Source organism: Nipponia nippon, unplaced genomic scaffold (assembly GCF_047370975.1).
Source record: "Nipponia nippon isolate SJK-2023a ecotype South Korea unplaced genomic scaffold, ASM4737097v1 scaffold_4, whole genome shotgun sequence".
Taxonomy (NCBI): Eukaryota; Metazoa; Chordata; class Aves; order Pelecaniformes; family Threskiornithidae; genus Nipponia; species Nipponia nippon.
The window spans coordinates 55,854,388-55,874,570 of NW_028262358.1; the positions used below are offsets into that span (position 1 = coordinate 55,854,388).

General features: G+C 47.3%; 1 protein-coding gene across 4 annotated transcripts; it reads right to left on the bottom strand.

Annotated features, from left to right (window-relative positions):
- Nucleotides 1–523: 523 nt before the first annotated feature.
- On the bottom strand, nucleotides 524–13,558 carry ZBTB2 (zinc finger and BTB domain containing 2). 4 transcript variants are annotated; one of them, XM_087776920.1, is made up of 4 exons: nucleotides 13,077–13,558; nucleotides 8,854–9,037; nucleotides 6,485–6,831; nucleotides 526–6,391 (listed from the first exon to the last, which is right to left on the bottom strand). In XM_087776920.1, the coding sequence occupies exons 2-4, from the start codon at nucleotides 9,024–9,026 to the stop codon at nucleotides 5,469–5,471; spliced, it is 1,443 nt and encodes a 480-aa protein (XP_087633046.1). In that variant the 5' UTR covers nucleotides 9,027–9,037; nucleotides 13,077–13,558; the 3' UTR covers nucleotides 526–5,468. The 4 variants fall into 4 exon arrangements, with proteins under 4 accessions (XP_087633045.1, XP_087633046.1, XP_087633044.1 ...); XM_087776918.1 differs by adding an exon at nucleotides 10,283–10,316 and having other exon boundaries at nucleotides 972–6,831; nucleotides 13,077–13,553; XM_087776919.1 differs by lacking the exon at nucleotides 13,077–13,558 and adding an exon at nucleotides 7,281–7,693 and having other exon boundaries at nucleotides 524–6,831; nucleotides 8,854–8,992.
- Nucleotides 13,559–20,183: the final 6,625 nt, after the last annotated feature.

Consider the following 20,183-nt stretch of genomic DNA (forward strand, 5'->3'; position numbering starts at 1 on the left):
CTTGTGAATTGTTGAAGCAACAATTTAGAGAATTGACAATCTAGACTAGTTTGTTGAAAAGAGATGGAGCCCTTGTTTGATTTTTACCTAATGAGCTCATGAAATAAAGCTTGATTCACAGAATACATTGCCCTGTGAGAGACCCAATCAAACTGTGACAATCCACCAAATAATAATTCACTGCTGAAACTGGACCTACACAATACAGTAGTACCAAAATGGAAAATGCTTTAACCATGTAGTTGAGAGATTAAGGAACAGGACTTAAGGAAACGGATTTATCAGGAAGCACCCTTAGAAAACGTAAGGGCTGCTTCAAATCCGGGCCCGACAGAGTCAGCAGACTGGAGACAGGCTGTGGATCTGCGCTGAGGCACGCTGGAGTGGCGGGGTGCCTCCTCCACACTCTGCACAGCAGTACCGTAAGTGTACATTTGTGTTAACTTGCATTTTATGGCTCTGCTTCTCTCTTCTCTGAGTGGATTTCCTAAGGTTCCAGGAAAGTTATATTTTTGGCTAAGGCAACAGACAGGGACTGAGTATGAGGGTCCTTCTGCTGGCAGCTCCTTTGGCACAAGGGCTGAAAGAGCGGCACTGCGAGGAGTGGCAACGGTTACTGACAGCTGCGCAGAGACCGTGCTGAGCTCTGCATCTGGGCACGCGTGATCTCTTCGAAAGCATGGATGCACAGACAGCACGGCAGCATGGCTGTACTGCGGAGGAAGTGTGTTTCATGGTTTTGGCTAAATCTCATTAAAATATGCCCTTTTTAATGGCAGGCTTGATAGAAGCCCACATTTAAGGACAGTGAGTTTCTCTTAACTTCTAGAGATGATCATGGATCACCTAGCAAATATACATTAACGAGGTGTGCTGCAAAAGACTTCTTGCTTCTTTCTGCATTTTGTTCTGGTTTTGGTATGAGTGGGATTTCATTATCCGGTGACAACAACAGGCATTTTTACAAACAAAAACAGTGAACAAAACAAGAGCTGTAGAAATGGAAACATACTGGCTCAGGTAGGACAACAGCTGGGCTTTTTAAAAGGCCAGCCTTTATCACCACTGGTAGTGTATCACCTAGATTTCATTACGAAGGTATGCTGCTGTAACTAACAGTGTAATATTTACAGTGTTGAAGTAGGAGTGTTAAATGGAATTTATTCTCTTTAAGTAGCCTAAATATTCCTAATCATTCATAGCTATGAGGTATCTTGCCAAATGGAAACATTTGTTGACTTTTAGGAAGCAATAAATAACAGACTCAATGACAGAACTCCAAAATGAACTCTCCCTTAGTTGTGTTTACTTTTTAAGATTAAAAGGTGTGGAAATACAATCAAGGAAAAATACTTTAAGTTGGTTAAGAATGAATCAATTTGGTCTTCAGTTGCTTGGGTTGAAGATAATTAAAGAACTATATTACTCTCCAGAAAGGCAAAGTACCTAAAAAAGGTAATCCTGCCGTTAGGCAGATTGGGAAGAACCCTTGCAAGGGATCGTGATGCCACTGGGCACCACAGAACCTGCTCTTGTCTAACCAGGTTTCCTTTAATTAATGCAAAAAGTGCTTGTAATGTCAAAGAAGTTATTTAAAGCAAACAGAAAGAAATCTACTATTTTTTTTTTCTTGCGACTCGCTACCTTATGTGACCGAAGCTATCATTTTATGGGATTTGGAGCCAAAGAGCCAGAAAGCAGATTTTCCAAACATCAAGATGGCAACTTAAGGCCCTGCAGTGTCAATAGGTGCACAGTTTAAATTATTCAATGTTTGTAACACTAGTATCTTCTAATAAATTCTCCCCCCGCAGAAGCAGAATGATTATCAATCAGACCAGTGACCAAGAAGATACTTGATACAAAGTTGACAAAAAATATTGCTTGTAGAGGACTGCGATCTTCACTTTCAGAAGTGATAATTATCTGTTCTTTCTATTGAGCAGATAGATTGGTAGGTGTTTGGTACGTCTGAAGTCAAGGCAGAGGTGTCTTGTCAAGTGACGTGCCCGGGAAATTAACTTTGAAGTTACTCCTTCAGAAATATACTGGGGCTGAAGGTCCAGCCCGCAGCCTTGAATGATGGCAGACTTGCACTGGTTATTCAGTAGTTCCTGCAAAGCTGTCGTCTTTCATTTGGTAGAAAATTCACAACTTCAGCAGGTGAGCAGACTGAATGAGTCCTGAGCAACTCGGTCACAAATGTGAGCCAAAAGTTTAAAGATAAAGCCTGAAGTTATCTCTCTCTAACCGTAATAATAATTCAGATGGGATTTAACAAAGAAACTTGAACAAAACTATAGTTGTGCTGTAATTACCCAAATTCTTGATGCAGCTGTTAATAACCAGAATATACTGGTTCTAATTTGTTGTAGAGGAACAAAACTGCAGTGAGAGGCAATGATTTAAACATCACTATGGAGCATCAGACAATACAGGGTATTTAAAATAAAATAAACCATTATGATAGCTGGACACATATAAAAATAATCTCTTTATTGTGATTTTTTTTCTCTTTACCTGACAGTGTTATATATTTAAACAGGTGAAAGTATCTCTGCTGAGCCTGCAATTTCCCATTTCTCGCAGCAGCAGTCATGTCATAACCAGCTTCTTCCCCGGCTGCTTGTTCCCTGCCCTACACCGCCCCTTCCTTCTGGGCCGTACATCGGCTTGTGAGGCCACACCGCCCGCCAGATGAGGGACCTGTCCGAGTGGGAGTCACCGCTTCCCACCCTCGTCACCCTGGACGTTGCCAGCAGGAACACTGGCTTCAGTAAGCTGCCTCCTCCCTGCTCATTTCTGCCCTTGCACAATCCGTGAGTTGTCTGAAACCCTCTGCAGAGCTACAATAGGGAACAGATTTGACAGAAAAATAGCATTTCTTAAGACCGGTTGTTTTTCAGTGGCATCAGTTCACTTGAGCCCATTCAACATGTAACTGAGCAAACACCACGTTCTCCAAACAGTGGAGAAGGAGAGGCGAGAGCAGGATAAGGTAAGGGCCCGGGGCTGCCAAACGTCTCACAAAAAATGGTGTGGCCACGCGTACCCTTCTGACACAACCAGCCACCTGGGGAGTTGAACTGTTGTACTCTGCACTGGAGCAGAGCTGGAGCTCTGAGAAAAAAACAGCATCTGACTAAGCGGTAACTAATAGCTGAGGTGGCAGCACCTTTAGGAGCTGTAGTCATTTTGGAAATGAACTTGTGACTGTCCCCTAAACCACAGCTACCTCAAAAGCCGACTTTACCCTGAATTAGGAAAGATTTCTTCTTTTTTTTTTTTTTTTTCCCCTGCTCTGAGAGCATTTCAGACTAAGTGAGATGAAATGAAAAACACTTTTAAAGAAATTACACTGGTAAATGAAGATCCTAAAAAAGTTTTCAAATGGGCAACACTAAAATAATTCTGTAAGATGTTACTTTCCTTACCTCAAAACACTTCGATACTTTGAAGTAAAATCAGTTGATTTTAGATCTATTACTCTAATACAAGAGAGATAATAAACTCAACACCACTTACAGTAAGCTTTACAATAATTGTAATGTTATAATAAACTGGAAAAAACGAATACATAGCAACCTTTTCTGCTAAATCCACTGTTTTAAGCTTTAGTAAGCTATTTGTTCATCTGTATGACGGAGGTTTTAGTCTGATACACAGAATACATTGCTTGGCTTTTAAACCGGTTCAGTAAGAGCTCTTTCAGGAGGATCGAAACCCATCAACCTTTCACCTTCAACTCAATAAATCATATCCCATTTAATTCAGTTTTTATTCAATGAAATGATGTATAAAAACTTACAAATCTGAGAACTTAACTATACACAAAAAGATGATATTCAGTTTAAACGTATACACAAGAGAAGAGCTGTGGTTTGTGACTTGCCCTCTCCCGCCCCTCCCCCCAAAACACACACTGTCTCCATTTGCGACGGGGCACTTGTTCTGTCCGCTTACGCCTTCCATTGCCCCAGTAATTGCTCAGTGGGCTTCATTGCTGCTGTCAGTTTAGGTTTTTAGGCTACCAGCAAAAAATCTGGGCATCTATATAAAATAATAAGAATCAGCAACTTGATTTTTAACACAAAGATGCAATGCTACCATCAGCAGTAACTAAAACTACAGAATTCACCCTTTCAGTTTTTGCAGACTTTGTCTTGGCTTTGAAAATAACGGGACTCTCACAGAGCAGAATTTGCCAGCCAGCACTACGGATTCACTTTAGAACAACCATGATCCCCTGTTGCTAGAACGTCTCTGCACCACTTTTTCTTCCTCTTAACTCATGCCATTAGACCAAATGAAATCATGGACATTCCAGCCTCAGTAAGGCAATACAGCTTTTTTTCTCTCCTTTCATCCAGAATGACTCAAACCTACAGCTAACAACAGATGCACGTGCTGCACTAATGGTGGTACAGTGCTCACCAGGATGTCACTTCTCTAGTTTCCTTTGTAGCTTGGGTGACAACACTTACCTATTAGCTTCTCTTCAACAGGCCAATAAAAATGCACACAGCTCGGGAGGTTTTAAATTTGATTAAAAAATAACCTGTGCAATGACTAGTTTTGTCAAACAACTAAAAGACTTTCTGGGCTGAATCTGAGAGTAGACGGCCAGTTACTTAAAAAGGATGTGTGCATTTATTTACCTGTACCAAATATACACACAAACACTTTCTATATATATATATATATAAAAATCTTTATACATATACAGTATTTTTTATATATATATAAAGATTGCCATCACATTATTATTACAGCTACTTAAGTCAAAATTTGACTAAGTAACTACTTAGCTTGACTCAATTATGTTATCTGAAACAGATACCCAAAGGCATACTTGAAGGAAAACATAAGGCTAAAAGAAAACCAATAGCCTCAGCTCTTTTTACCTCAATGATCAGAGATTTCTGCATTCATTGAGAAAAGTTCTGAGGGTTTTAAGTTATAAACTTAATCAACTTGCATGTGGACTTCTAAAAAGCATGGTGTTTCATTTGCCAGATCTTCTCAAAATGCCTTTTACCAGGGAAACTAATATATATATATATATATATATTTTCTTTGCTTACCAAACTGATACTCTGTTTCTCATTACGCTCATCATTGTATCTAAATACACTTTTAAGCAATCTAAATTTTGTTTAAAATCTATTAAATTTGGATTAACTAATACTATCAACATAGTTAGCCAGTTTATTTTTTCACATGTTCCTTTGTATTAAAATCAATTATGTTGTGGTTTGATGCAAGAGCTTTTTGTTTGTTTTGGTGGGAGAGGCAAAGTCCAATTCCCTAACGTGCCAGTACAGTCCTGGTTGCTGAAGACAAAGGGTGGGAAGGAGGCTGGTGAAAAAGATGGCAGGGGCAAGTGAGGTAAGAGGTGGGGGGAGGAAAAAATTGATTTAATAAAAAATGAGTAAAGAAACTTTAAAAAATTGATATAGGTTTCACATTCAGTCTAACAACACTGCTTCCTGCTCCTTTTTGATGGAGGCTAACACTGCATTATCAGTCTCTGTGGCTTCTGTGTCCCCGCCACCTAGCAGGATGGAGCGATCTTCTTCTAGTGTAAAGACAGAGTTTTGATTTTGGCACGAATGTTTGACTACTTCATTGGGAGTTGAAAATGTTTTGTCACACAAGTTACATTTGTAGGGCTTGTTGGTCTGTACTAGCATGTTGTCCATTTGACTGCCTTCCTCAAAAGTACAGAGTTCCAGAGTCTGTTTGTCCACCATCGTGTACGTGTCCATGCTCTGGTTTAGGCACACGTGTCTGGCAGCCTGGTTAGCCCTACAAAAGCTTTTGTCACAAGTGCTGCACTTGAAGGGCTTACCAGTGTGTATGTACATGTGCTCCCTCCAGTGGCTTTTCTGAATAAATTTGCGACCGCAGATGGAACATTCATATTTCCGTCTTTTTACTTCCCTCTCTTGATCTGCCTGCTCCAAGTTGTCTATGTCTGCAATATCGGAGGGGGGCGGTGTCTCTGACTGCTGCTGCCCGTCAATTATTGGGGAGTCTGAGATCTGCTGCAGCTCGCTGTCGCTAATCATCCCCGCTTCAGGCACTTCCACGGCATCTTTATCAGCTGTGTTGTTACAGAGAGACAAAGAAAGATTACTTTCTCCCTGCTGGCTAGACGTGAAGGGAACTCCCGTGTGGATCTGCAGGTGCTCACGCAAACTACTTCGCAAATTGAACCGGCGACCACAGAGGTGGCAGGCATAGTATTTTGGGAAGCTTCCGTTCCTTTTCATAATGCTTGGCTTGACATGTGCTATTGTGAGTGAGGCAGGCTGTTCATCTGAAGAAGATGCTTCCATGTTGGCGTCTTCTCCTGCAGGTGAATTATTACCAGCGGCAGATACCAATTCTGGAGATAAAGAAGATGGCAATGGGTCAGAAGTGGACATATTCGTCCGGGCCACTTGTGGCAGAGTTGTAGCTAACTGCGAGAGCTGCGAACCTTCAGAAACCTGCTCTTGGTTCATCCGTGATGTCTGTGGCCTTGGTTCTCGCCCGAGTTTGTCAGCTGCTGATGGAACCTTAGGGGGATGTCTTATCTGGTGATCTGCGATCTGGATGCCATATAATGAAGATGCTAATGGAAAAACTTGATCCGGGTGAGAAAAAGTTCCCTGACTGGCAAGGCTGGCCTCTTGAATTAGTGGATATGCATGCAGAAACTTTATTCCCTGTTCTAGTCGAACTGGGTCAATGAGTTGCGGTGCCATCTTCCCTGTGTACATCAAATGCAAGAGATAGCTGAAGATATCTGGCTGTATGTCAGTCGCTTTCAAACGGACACATTCACTGAAAGGTGAAACAAAACGATGAATAAGAGATAAGGAAAATCTTTTTTACCAGATCTAGGTTATTCAAGCATTGATAAAAATCAGAGGCATCTACTTAAATTCAAAAGACAGAATCTGCAATAAATATGAACGCTTTAACGTAAAAGAGCTAATCTCATTGGCCACTTAAAAGATGACATTTTTTTCCTCAGGAAAGTAACTGGCTTGAAAGACGAAGCTGTCCCATGGCAATCTACACCTTTCTAAATTGCTGTTATGTGATAGATTTGTGGTCATATATTCATATATTTTGTAAATTGCAAAGATATTTTTCCCCTTTTTTTGGTTGGATTCAAACACGTCTGTAGCTAAATTAAAACCTGCCAGCACTGGACTCTAAATTCACAACCCATTAAACTCTTCTCAGTACTTAGCCCTGAAAACACCTAAAATTCACCTGGCACTTGCCTGTTTGGCTTCTGTGGCCTACTAGTGTTTACAGGTACAGTTCTGCAAATGTGTGGTATCAGCCTTGTCTCAACTGCATTACAATCCAGAAACCATGCAGGGTGCGATCTGATGCAACAGCTGTAGCCTGGGCACATCTAACCCGTGGAGGCCAGGGTCCTTACAAAGCAGAACAGGAGCTTCTTTCCTTGAATAGGGAGGAAGAAAGAGTAGCGCCAGCGGTACGCCTGGGCGGCCTAACAGTCCCTCGGTTAGAGCGCTCCGCAAAGAGAGACGCTTTGGTTGTGATGCCCTCTTCATCCTAACAGGACTGAAAACAACGCCATCCTCCAGCTGAGAGCATGCCCTGGGCATCACCCTTTAGGGTACTCTGGACTGAAACACCCACCATGCCTCCGGCTGAAGCTGCATCTCTGTGCAGAAAGAGAGGCAAGGTTCACAGAAGAAGAAAGAAAATCAGGAACATCTTGTTAGCCAGTTAGCTAACTAGCTAGTTAGCTAGGCCAGTTAGCTAACAGGAGAGGATCTGGGATTTTAATCATTTTTCGAAGTTATTTGTAGCTCTTGTATTAAAACAAACATTAAATAAAAGACAGAAATCTAGAAACAGACGTGACTGCGTGCGGTGGTCTGAATGCTCTAACCACAGTAGGTTACCAAGCTGAGGAGGAAATGATAGCCAATTCTTCCATTTCTTGAGGTGCACCCTTCTTGAGCTTTCTCTCCGACTGCTTTTGAATTCTCATGTATTACCCAAAAGTAAACTTTGCAATGCTGTCTTCCAGAGATGACTGTGTGCTCTTGATGGAGCATCAAGACCGATACATCTGCCCGCAGTCCTGTCTCAGAAGTGCAAACGCATTTCTGTCCTTGATGTTGACTTTTGGCTTAGAATTCTTAGCCAAGGAGTTAAGAGTTTCACTCTCCTAACATAAACTTTTTGAGATAGTTCAAATAATTGGAAAAAAGAAAAGACCAAAAAAATCTTTAAACCAGTCTTACACTTTTATTATCTTTTCAATGCCCTCCATGTGAGGCTGCCCGCCAAAAAAAAAAAAGAAAAAAAAAAAAAGAAGAAACACAAACTCCCTTATTTTCTACCACTATGTAGTATTTTATTATTTAACTGACTTTGGTAAACTGTAAAAAAACCAAAACATGTTAGCCTCTTTTATAAGTCCATTTCTCAAAATAGCGTGGCAAATACTTGTTGGGTTGTATATAATGTTATGAAAATGTCAAGAATAGCGCCAAGACACAGTAGAGGATAGCGAGTGGGGGACGGAATGTGCAAGAGTGAAGACAGGATCCTTTAAATATTCAATTCTAGGAATTCTATGCTTTTTTGAAGGATAAAGAACTTGTGCTAAATTATAACATTAGTGTTAATGAATCACAGTTCAGCTTTAACATGTTTTAAACTGAGATTCTAGTTTGCACGTAAGACTGGATCCCATATTCCTTATGTCACAGCAAGAAGCAAAAAGAACATTTTCAGGTTTCAAAATGTTGCTAGACCTCCTTAGCTTAGCTAACTGAACAACATTGAAACAGTGAACCTTTTTATAGTTACCTGGTTTGATGAACAAACAACATCTTGAAATAGTTGGAGAAAGAAGCAAGGACCGATTTGTGTGCCTTGAAGTAGACATCACCAATGGCAACTGTGCAGTCACACAGGAAACCGAACTCTCTCTGAGCATTTAGTTGCTGCAGCAGAATAAGTCCATGGTTGGCCAAATCCATTTTTTTACACTCTGAAAAGAAAACAACTTCCATGTAAAACTTAACAGTAGATGTACAGATGCAACAGTAGATGTCTCTTAACAGATATTTTCCTCTAATACCCATATATCATGCTTTAGTAACACCTCTTAATCCCAAGCGCCTGTATAAATGATATCTTACATGTAGGCAAGGATCTCCCTGTCATAAAGGGCAATGCGACTCACAAAGGCGCAAGTGATTTGCTGAGGCTTAAGGAGCAAAGCAGAGCCAGGACTAAAGACTTCTGAAAAGGCATGGGGGGATGATGACTTGGATACAGAAACATAAATAGCTAAAGGAGAGGAAGAAATATTAATAAGTAGTAAACCCATCTATTTGTAATGGGAAGAATGAAGTATTTTGGCTACCACTTGTCTGTTCAAACAGGAAAAATAAATCTCCCTTCTGGTATCAGTCACCTTCACCTAAGTGGGTGGGAGAGACAAAAGCAGAACCCAATAAAAGACAAGTTAGATAACTGTTACGTAAAAGATATATAGAGATACTGAAAATTCAGGTTAAAAGTATGCATCCATCCAGCTGGATCCAAACGCAACATTAAATAGTTAAGCATTTCTGATGGTTATGCCCTCTCCCGGGAAATACCAGATACATACCCGAGTCTTCCCAGGCTGAAACAAGGAATTCATTCTAGGTATGGGCAAGCCCTCTGGACTATCAGAACAGGAGGGGCCAATCTTTTCACTCAACAACTATCTGTTTATTTACCGAGATAAGCTACAACAGCATTTGCTAAGGAGCATGACAGAGTGCCTGACGCTCGCCTAGCAAATCAAGAAACCTGAGGGGCGAGAGGTGCGGTTCTGCCCATTGCTGGCCGTTGGTGCAAGGCAGGACGACTAACGGTGAAACGCGGCACTAACCTGAGCCCCCCTAAACCAGGGCTTCCACAGCCTCCCACCCTCCCTGCGCTTCTCTGCACCAGCTGCTGGAGGCTGCCCTCAAAGAACTGCCTAAGAGCTACAAGCTTTTTCTCAAGGATTCGGGGGCAGCCTTGGAAGCAAGAATCGGTAACTTTGGGGAAAAAAAGCAGCCAGGGAAACACATCAGGGCAGTTGCACGTGATGAATGGATGGATGTACGGCTAGTAAGATCAACAAGTGGATATAAACTTAACCACAACAAATAGAGCTTTGGGCAGAAGAAGTGAAAGTATGAAGTAACATAGGTCTGTACGTAGCCATGCAAAACAGCAAGAGAAGTCAACAAAATACCTGGGCGCGTTATGCCCGGAACAGTGCAGATGCTCTATGAACAGAAAAGAAAGAGAAGGTGAAACCAGGAGAAGTGGACCAAAAGTGGTAGATTTATAAGAAGTCTTGGGTTTTTTCCCTCCAAATTTAATAGGAAGTTATCGAAATTTTAGGTATGGTACAAACAGCTTGTTTCTTCTATACAGTAAGAATGTGACATTTTGGGAAAGAGAATAAAAGCGTATTTCACATATGCCAATATGTTTAGTCATTGGAGGAGCAAGTATTTCTACTTGCTGGAGAGTGAAGAATGCCCTCGTATTTAAATCAATAACCAGGCTGACCAAATGCATTCCTTTGCATTCACATGAGATCAGAACTCGTTTGAGTCAGGGGTGTAAGGGCAAAGAAAGAAATACAATTTAAGATACAGTTGATTACTTTCTTACAGTTAATAAGAGAAAAAAACAGTTCCAACTCTCTTCAGGTCCATTCTCTCCTCCCTAAACTACTGTTTGGACAATTATGTTTGTACAAACAACGTGCTAAAATCCTCTCCCTCTCTCCAAAAGAGGGAATACTTGCTGTCAGCAGTAACAAAAACCACGGTCGTCGTTATTTAATCCTGCAAAATGCTCCATGCAGGTAGACTTTGTGATGTTACGGTAAATACACTTTTTTTTTTTTTTTTTAGCTTTAATTTAGATTATTCTATGCGCTACATTCTTTAATTCATCGGTGTTGAGTCTGGTTTGTACTTGGACAGCAAAGCTTCTCAGTCAGAGCAAACCATCGATGTGAGGGAACTCCAAACCAGAAAGGCATTCTTTCTAGTTATTATCATCCTAAGTTTGTTTAGCTTATAGTTAAGCTTATCCAAACAGCAGTCACTGTGGCAGTTGAGGCTGTTGCCCTTCACTGGAGACCTGAATTAATCTTTTCACAAAATGACACAGTGTTCATCCACGTGCGCAACACTTAAGTTTTTGGGCGTATTTAAAAGGTATTTAAATGCTTTGAACTGGAAGCACTGGAAGAATGACACTGCAAGGAAATTACACGGCGGAGGAAAAGAGTAAGGAAAGCACTTTGTCTCTCTTATATCTATAGAAGGGTATGTTATAGGTATGCGTATGCTCAGGAGTTTCACCCTTAGCTAAATAAAATGACGAACGCCAGCAAGGCCGTATTTTAGCGTTGACCGGTTCCACAACTGCGCAAAAGACTTCTCGTGCCCTGAAGCCCTGCAGGGACAGCCCGTCGGTGGCACGGCTGACAGGCCGGCCGGGCTCAGCTTTATCGCAACTTTCGAAGTCACCTCCTTTGCTGAACGGTGGGTGAAAAACCACGCGAGGCGGACTCCTTTCGGAAAAGGTACGTTTATTCCGGAGACCACGAAGGGAAAAGCAGAGGGCGCAAGCCAAGGGGGAGGGCAGGGCACCACGCAAGAGGAGAAAAGCGCTGGGAGGGACGCGGAAGGGGAAGAGCGCGGAGACCGGCAGCGCTCGGGCCGGGGAGGCGGCCGTGTTGACAGGGAACAGCTGCCGGCCCGGCTCAAGCGGAGCCCGCCGCTGCCCTCACACCCCTCAGCGGGCACCGACCCCCCCCCACCGCGCCCCAGCCCGCCCAGCGGCGCGGGGCACCGGCCGCTCACACAGGCGCCCCGCCGCCTGCCAGTCCCCGCGCCCGCGGAGCGACGGTGGCCGCGCTGCCCGCGCCCGCAGCCCCGACCGGCGGCGGGCGGCTGCTGGGGGCCCGCGCTGGGCCCGGGCCGGCCCCGCCCGCCACGACGGGCCCGCGCGCGCGCGCCGGCAGCGGGAGGGAGGGAAGGGGCGCGCGCCGCCCGGGCGCTCCCGCCGCCTGCCGGCGCCGTAGCGCGCGGCGGGGGGGGGCGTGGCCCGGCGCCCGCCCTCTCCCCGGAGCCACGCTCGGCCTCTGTGGCACAGGTGACGGCGCCCTCCCATTGGCCGCCGGGGCGGAAGGCCGGGAGGCCGCGCGCCGCTCTCACTGGCTGCGCCCCGCCCCTCCTCCCCTCTCTCCGCCCGCCTCCCCCCGCCCACCCCCACCCCCCCCGCGCACGCCACGCGCGCACGGACGGACGGCGACGGCGCGAGACGCAGCGCGAGCGGAGCCGCCAGGGCGCGCGAGACGGGAACCGCCGCCGCCGCCGCCGGGGCCGCCCAGGCTGCCGGGGAGAGACAGGCGGGGCCGCCCCTCGCTCCGCGCGGCGCCCTCCTCCCCCGCCCTTCCCTGCGCCGGATGCCGCCGCCGGAGGGGGGGCCGCCCCGCTGCGGGCGGCCGGGCGGGCCCCAACCGGCCGGGCCGGGCCGCGCCGAGCCCGGCGCCGGGCGACGCCGGCCCCCCGCCCCTGCCTCCCTCCCCCCTTCCCTCCCTCTCCCCCTCTCTCCCTCCCCCTGCCCCCTCCCTCCCCCGGCGCGGCGCGGCCCACCCCCCCGGCCCGGCCCGGCCCTCCCCTCCCCTCCGTGCGGGCCCATCCCCCCCCGGGCTGTGTCCCGGATGGAGCCGCCCGGCCCGGCCCGGCCCGGCGGGGGTTTGTCAGGAGGCCAGGCAGCCCCAGCGGCGCCAGGCGCCCGCCTCCTCCTCCGCGCCCCCCTCGGCCCGCCGCGGCGCGGCCGGACCCCGCGGCCGGGCGCCCCCCGCACACAATGAGGAGGTAGGGCCGAGCAGGCCCCGCCGCGCCCCCGCGCCCGCCCGCCGCCGCCTCAGCCCGGGCCGCGGCCGGTGCGGCGGGGCCGGGCGCACGTGCGGGCGGCGCCGGGATCCCCCCGCGGGGCGCGGCGCGGCCGGTGCTCACCTGGGGGGCGCGGGCCGCCGAGGCGCCTGGTGCCGCGCGGGCCGCCGCCGTTTCCGCGCCCAGCAGCAGCAGCAGCAACAACGGAGTCAGCGCGGCGGCGGCGGCGGCGGCGGCTTTTCCTGTCCGGTTACGTTAGGGTCACATGACCGAGAGCGGAGCACAGAGGCTGCAGCGAGGAGCCCCCGCCGGGGGGGAGGGGAGGCGAGGCGGCGAGCGCTGTGGCGGCAGCAGCAGCAGGAGCCACCCAGCCCCCGCCCGCCCCTCCCTCCCCCGCCCGCCGCGCGCAGCGCGGGCCGCACCGGCGGGACCGGCCCCGCCGCCGCCGCCGCCCTCCTTCTCCCGGGCGCCCCCCGGCCAAAAGCGCCCGCCGCCGGCGGAGCGGGGCGCGGGGCCCGCGGCGGGCGCGCTGCCCCTTTAAAACTCCCGGGGGTGGGGGCCGGCGCCGGGGCAGCCCCCCCACCCCACCCCACCCCGCGCCGCGCCGCGCCGCTTGCCGTCGGGCGGGGGCGGCCCCGCCGCTGCCGCCAGCGCCCCTCCGCCGCCCGGGCTGCGGAATAACGGGCCAGGCCGGGACGCTGCCGGCTCCCCGGCGGGCCCGGCTCGGGGCCGCGGCAGCGTGCGGGGACGGGACGGGACGGGACAGGGAGGCGCTGCGCTGCGCTGCGCTCGCCGGCGCCGCCGCCGCCGCCTTCCCGGCGCCCTGCCGGCCTCGCCGCGGCGGCAGAGGCTGAGCGCCGCCGGGGGCGCCCGGCCTCGACGCCGGGGAGCAGCGGGTGGCTCCCGCCGGGCGGCGCTTGGCGGCCGAGCGAGGCAGAAGTGGCGGGCGCAGGTGCATCCCTCCGCTTGCCGCCGAGCCAGCGGGGCTGCGGGAGCGGAGCGGGGCGGCGGGGTGCCCCGCGTCCCCCGGGGCACGGCCTGCGGGAGCCGCGCCCTGCTCCGGGCGTCGTTTACGGAGAAGTCTGCGTCCGGCGCTCCGGCCAGGGGAGGCTGCGGGCCCGGCCCCGCCGGCCCGGGGCTCCGGGTGCGCCTCGGCGGCGCTGTCAGGCTCCCGTGTGGAACAGAGCGATTCCCAGTACGCACGTGGGAGGCTTGGTCTGCTTGTTGGCTGTTCAGGTGGACAAGTTAGTTGAACCGGGTGTTTTTAACTCGGCTTTTTAAGGGGGGGACAGAGCAGTCTTCCCTAAAAATCACATCTGCAGCAATGCGCAACGGCAGGTGCGGTCGCGGTGGAGCGCGGAGGGCAGGCGGCTGTAGCCAGGCCTCATTTTATCCAAATCTAAGGCATGCTATGGCATTCGTGGGTGCTCATACAACTGCAGAAATAAATGCACCGACGGACGCTGCGATATATGAAAAAAATGTTGGTCTTGCAAAAGTTATTAACTCGGAGTTGTTAGCGTGGAGCAGGGAGGCCGTCTTCGTCCCTGAAGCAATGGAAGGGTGAGCCCTGCATTGGGCTGGAGCGTGATTTCTCCGCATCGGAGAATCGGTCTGGGCACGGCCCGGAGCTGCACCTTGTTGTACGGTGACATCCGCTGACTGGAGCAGTGGCACGGGCAAAACCGTTTTCGGAGAGAAACTTCTTGTTGCCCCGAGCCTGCTATCGTTAAGCATGCTTTCTGTTGTTCCTTAGGAACAGCATATACTGCAGTGTCAACGATTTGAATTAGGTCCAGGTTATTATTACCTTTTTTAAGGTGCTTATCTAAGCGAGCTTGTGGGGGGTTAGCTGTAGCTGGGTTGATGTTTCCACACTCATTAAATGAGATGTGCTATGGAAAAAAAGGCCCAAACACTTTTACTTTAGTGTCTTGACAGCAAGTGTGCTGAGAGAGGGAGGAGGAGTCTTGTATCTTGTCTGGTTTGTAGATCAACAGATGATTGCAGTCATCCCAGGCTATTGTTATTTTTACAGGATCTAAATTGATCAAGGACTAGACCAGTTTTATGTGAGGCTGACTCTGCTGGCTCCCACTGAAGTGAATGGAAGTCTTGATAGACACAGCCTGAGTCTGTTTGCATTGTATCGCTCATGAATATTCATTTATTTATCCAAGTTAAGCTGCACTTGAAAACTAACTGGTTAAAAAAAAACAACCTCAAAACCCAACAACTTATTTTTAATTTTAGTGGAGCTGAAAGCTGATAGTCTGTTTGCTGTATTTTGAATAAAGCAGCTGAACAGAACTGCATCTTTAGGACCCACCTCCAGTACCTGTGATGTGCTGAACTACAAGGGATGTGTTTTCAGCAGCTCTCTGAGTTCTGCTCTGTGAGCGCATGGCAAAAGTTTATAGAGTGTATTATTTAACCAGTCTACTTGGCAAATTTTTTTCCCTGTACATTTCACTTGCGTTTCAGCTCTGCAAACTAAATACAAAGTAAAGACAGTAGATGGACATTTGAACTTAAGTCGCTTACTAGTGGGTGATTTGTCTCATTCTCATGGAAGATGGTGAAAGTGATATAATTTTTAATTAAATTGAGTGGGCTACTTAGGAAAACCAGTGTGTTTCTGGCAGATGTCTGGCTTGCTTTGTGGCCTGTTTTTTCTCCTCTTTGTTGCACTTGAGTATTTATGTGTCGGCATTCATGTGGGATTCTCCTCTGTGCTCTCTCTGAAACTGGAGAAAAATTCACTTAGTTATGGGGTTTTTATTAATAGTTGATAATTCGGCTTTAAAGCACCTTTGTTTGGACCGCAATACTTTAATTCAGCAGTAATGCAATTCTTAATTTAAAGTGTCCCGTCTGATTCAAGGTCCATTGAAATCTGTAGAAAGATTTCCGTGTTGAGTTTAATGCTGCCGAACTTCACACCTTCAATGCTTACACCTGAGACATGTCATCTGTGTCGCAGGGAGCGATAAGCAGTTCATCTGTTGCATTTTGGACACTTGACTTAAGACATGAATCTAAAATTTTACTTCCATCTCATCTTTGGAGTGTTTTTTTTTTTTTTTAAACATAGTTACAATCCATGCAGCCGAAACTGTAATTATCCTTGTCTCATTTAGTGGTATTATTGTGCTTTTAGGTTTATATGCTGAATTCTGCCGCCCCCCCCCCAGTTTCTTGAGGTACTTGTTTAGGACTCCTTTCCTAGTTTTATGACTTTTTGAAAGGACTGTTCAGACTGATTCAGATACTGCTACACACCTGAGAGCATTCTTAGTTGTGTTGCTGTTGATGATAGGATCAGTCCCTAGGTTTTTGGTTTTGCTTTGGTCTGCGTGTACCCAGATTAAAGGCAGAATTTTGTCTGGTAAGATCATATTTTGCATTGTAAATGAGCATACTGCTGATGATTTAAGTGTTAAAAGGATGATGAAGGTGTCTGCTAATCTGAGTAAAAATTCACTTGAGCAGTGGGAGGAACTTGATCCAGACCCAAGTCCTGTAAGCGTGTCTTTTTGGTAGAGTTCAGTTGGAATCTGGAACGGAATAGTAGATTTCTGTCGTTATAGTCAAAACCTTAACAGCTCTAGCGATGTTAATCAGGCTCAAACTGCTAAGATTTTCAGTGAGTTTTCAAACTTCTCAGCATTCTTGAGCAGTCAGAGAGCAGAGTCCCCGTTCCGAAGAGCTCTTTGCTCGCGGCTCTCTGCGGCCCTGCTGACCCGCTCCCGCGGGACCCTTGCTGGCTCTGCCGAAGCCTTGGGGAGCTGGGAGCGTGTGTCCTAGGCAATGGGCGGGAACCCTTCCCTGAAGGTGTGGGGCTCTGCTTCCACACTGGTACTACTGAAGTGAAAAGTGAGTTTATATCAATGCCGTAAATCCATTTTATTAGCATAGCTGCTATTTCTAACACTTCCACTTGTGATTTATGTTGGTGAGAAGGCTCGGTGGGAAGCGCTACAGCTGCAGTAGCTTCTCGCTAGATGAGTAAATATTGTACCTCTGATAGTCTCCAACCTTTTCATCCAGGGATATCCTCCCTGCCTGTTAGCATTTTTTACACACTCGATCCAAATCTCGCTCGTCTTTCACCCAGCATTGGAAGCACAAAGCACATAAAAGTGATCCCCAGGAAAAGCCCTGACGTACAGGTACAGCAGCGGTTGTGGAACGGCTCTGCTTTTTCTCGCCTTGGCTTCCTTGCCACGGGGAGGCTGTTGGGGTACATTCGTGATAGGTGTGTGCTCAGCCCCCACACAGATCCGAGCTTTCACATTTTGGTTGTACGCAGGACTGGCTGTCCTAGAGGTGAAGGAGAACTATAGTGTGTAAGCCGCTTTTTGTGTATGCTGAATAAAGTGAAAAGATGAAGAATTAAATCTTTGGCATTCTGTAGGCTAAGCTGTTTTTCTGGTATCAATATGTTAATTAAGAATTGTTTCTACACCTAGTGAACAAAGCTTTATCAACAGCTAGTGAGTAGCTGCAATTTAGACGGGGGGGGATAATAATAAAATCCTCTTGCTAGTACAACATATGTCATCTAAGGAAACGGTTAACCGCATGTATAGAATTTTCCTTGTTAGGAGTCTCATCTCCATCAGGAGTTGTTGGTGTAACCGAACTGACACAGCTTCTGCAGTGTAGGTTAGCCCTCTACTTTCTGGCTTTGCCTTAGTCCCAGATTAGCCTGTTACATGGGCCCTGCCCGCTTTTAACTGGAAAAGTTCAAACGTGACTATGCATTCTTGGCTGGAGCGACATTTTTAGTGGAGCATGACTATACAGTTACAGTAATAGAGGTGCTTGCATGTTTTGGTTTCCTTAGAAAAAAGGATTCAAACTGCAACTGTAGTGAGTGCATTTCTAAAGCCCGTGCAGCTGAGGTATTCTGTAGAGAAAGATACTCCAAGTGAAATAGCGTTGACACTACGTTCACCTTACTATGTCATATCACCTAAATGGTGACTTTAAGCTCATGAGATACTTGAGTAAATAGAGAATTCATCAGCATTGACTCAAGCTTAGTTAGGAAAGTGTTAAAAAGTATTTGGGGGGCAATAGTAATTGGCGGTTACCATCGTTTAGTAGTCATATCGCACCAGTGTGGTATTTCTTGAATGGCTGGGGCTTGATGACGGACATAAATGGGCAAATGACTGAGAACTAACAGAGAGAAACAGTGATACCAGCCGTAGCTGCGATGCCTTCAGCAGCTCAAAATAGAGAGAAGGAAAAAAATTGCTTGTCCTTGTTTTAAGTTGGTTTAAAGAATCAGAAATGGGGAGGGTTGTCTTGCTACGTATGTGAGGAGAGGGAACTTTTTGTTCTGCTGCTCCAGTGTGACTTGGTCTGTCCAGCTCTTACTCTGCCAAAAACTTTGGAGGACCCCAAACTGTTGGAATGGCTTAGTTTTCTGAGATTCAGCCACCTGGGTTTTACGTGTAGTAAAACAGAGGTGATGTCAAGAAGTATGTCACTGGCAGGTGCCTGGGGGATTGGGAGAAACAGGCTGCCTTATACAGTGTATAGCTACGGCAAAATAATTTTCTAAGGTTAACAAAGACCTTTGCTTTCCTGCTGATTGTAAAGAATTAGAGTGTCTTAAAAATCCTTTTCTCAGCTGGGGCGATATACATTTCAAGACACTTTTCCCCCCTCCTAGATACTTAAGACGGATAGTTAAGCTTGCTTCTCCCCCCTCCCCCAAGATGACAAGTGTTTTGGGCAGTGCTTTTGGTTTTTAAACCCCGTGCGTATCACTTACTGTATCCGAGTACCTCAGACTCTGCGTTTCTTTTTGGTAGTTGTCACACCAGTATCATAAACCAGTCTGTAGACAAGGATAATGAGACTCTTGGCAGATGTTAAATGCCACCCAGTGAAGGAAGGTAGTACATCACAGACCAGTAGTTTCCAGCCTGTAGACTTCCCTTGGACAGTATCTTGATGTGAAAGTGACCGAGAAAAGTAAGCTGGCAAACTCAGTACACCAGTGCCTTTTGCAATTTCTAAATTGGTCTACACATGAAGGGTCCATAAATTGGAAAAGGTTCACCACAACCGTTATCACTACCAAGGGCATCCCGCTGTGTTGTGTGGTCAGGTCTGGCACATTCCTTTTCAAGGCAACTTTGTTACTTAGCTATCAGTAAATAAACTCATTTAGGTGGGCACAAAGTATCAGCCTTTTTCCCCTTTTAGGAAACTTTGAGCTGAAGTTTGTTCAGTTCTTAGGACGAAGGTAGGATGGGGAAGGAGAGACCCTTTATTACATGTTTTAGCATTCTTGTATTTTTGTTTCAGGCAGGTGCTTGAAGTTGGCAAGAAGGTCATCCTTCTCATAGAAGCTGGCATGTGCTGGCTGGACTGAATATACCTTATTTTTGCGGAGAGAAATATACGAGATTTTTGCAGGGAGGCATCATGTGTAGGCAGTTGCTCATCCAGCCCACAGAGCTGATGTGCTGAACAACACAGCTGAGGACAGGGACGGACTCTGCAGCCAGTAGAGCTGTCACCCCACAAAAATGGGACTGGGAGTCAGGAGTCCTGACTCAGCGTTCTTTGCTGTTTTACAAATAGCTAGTCTTATGACAGCTTTCTAGCAGATCTGCCCAAGAAAATCATCTACAAGTTGTCCTTTACCTCATCTGATGGAAAAAAACCACAGATGGAAGCAGTCTGCACAGTTGGGATCCTTGTAAAGGATGGTCTAAGGTTCCATATGAACAGAATTTTGCCATTCGGTCTTAATTTTCTTAAAAAGGTTTTAAAATTTTAGAGTTCTGGATATGCCAGGATTCTGCTCTGGTTTTCTTTGTATATTCTGTATTTATTGCTATTGCATCTTTATTTTTTCCCCCAGGTGACCTTACTGGTTAGAATAGACCCATTTTGGTGAAGACTCGAACTGTGCAAACTGCGTCGTGAAGATGGTTCTTTTCAGTCACGCTATGAAGGTGCGTGGCGGAGGAGGCCGACAAAAGGCGGGCGTGTTCTCACAGCAAAGGCGGTTTTGTGTTGCTTCTGGAACCGGCGTCTCATCTTGCCCCTGCCATAAAGCTTCCCCCTGGTCAGGCCATGCACACACTTGCGCAGGGTCCCCGTGAGGTCTCCAGGTTCAAGCAGAAACAAAGATTGCAGGCGGGGAGAGCTTCCTAAGTGCTCTCTGGTCACAGGAGGGCTCTGCTCCCCGCGTGTAATCGT

Bases quoted from the DNA above. Each gene is read 5' to 3' on its own strand.
- ZBTB2 (XM_087776918.1), bottom strand. From the start codon at position 9,026: ATGGATTTGGCCAACCATGGACTTATTCTGCTGCAGCAACTAAATGCT. The intron at 6,832-8,853 runs GTAACTATAAAA...TTCACCTTTCAG, and splicing joins TTGTTTGTTCATCAAACCAG to TGAATGTGTCCGTTTGAAAG.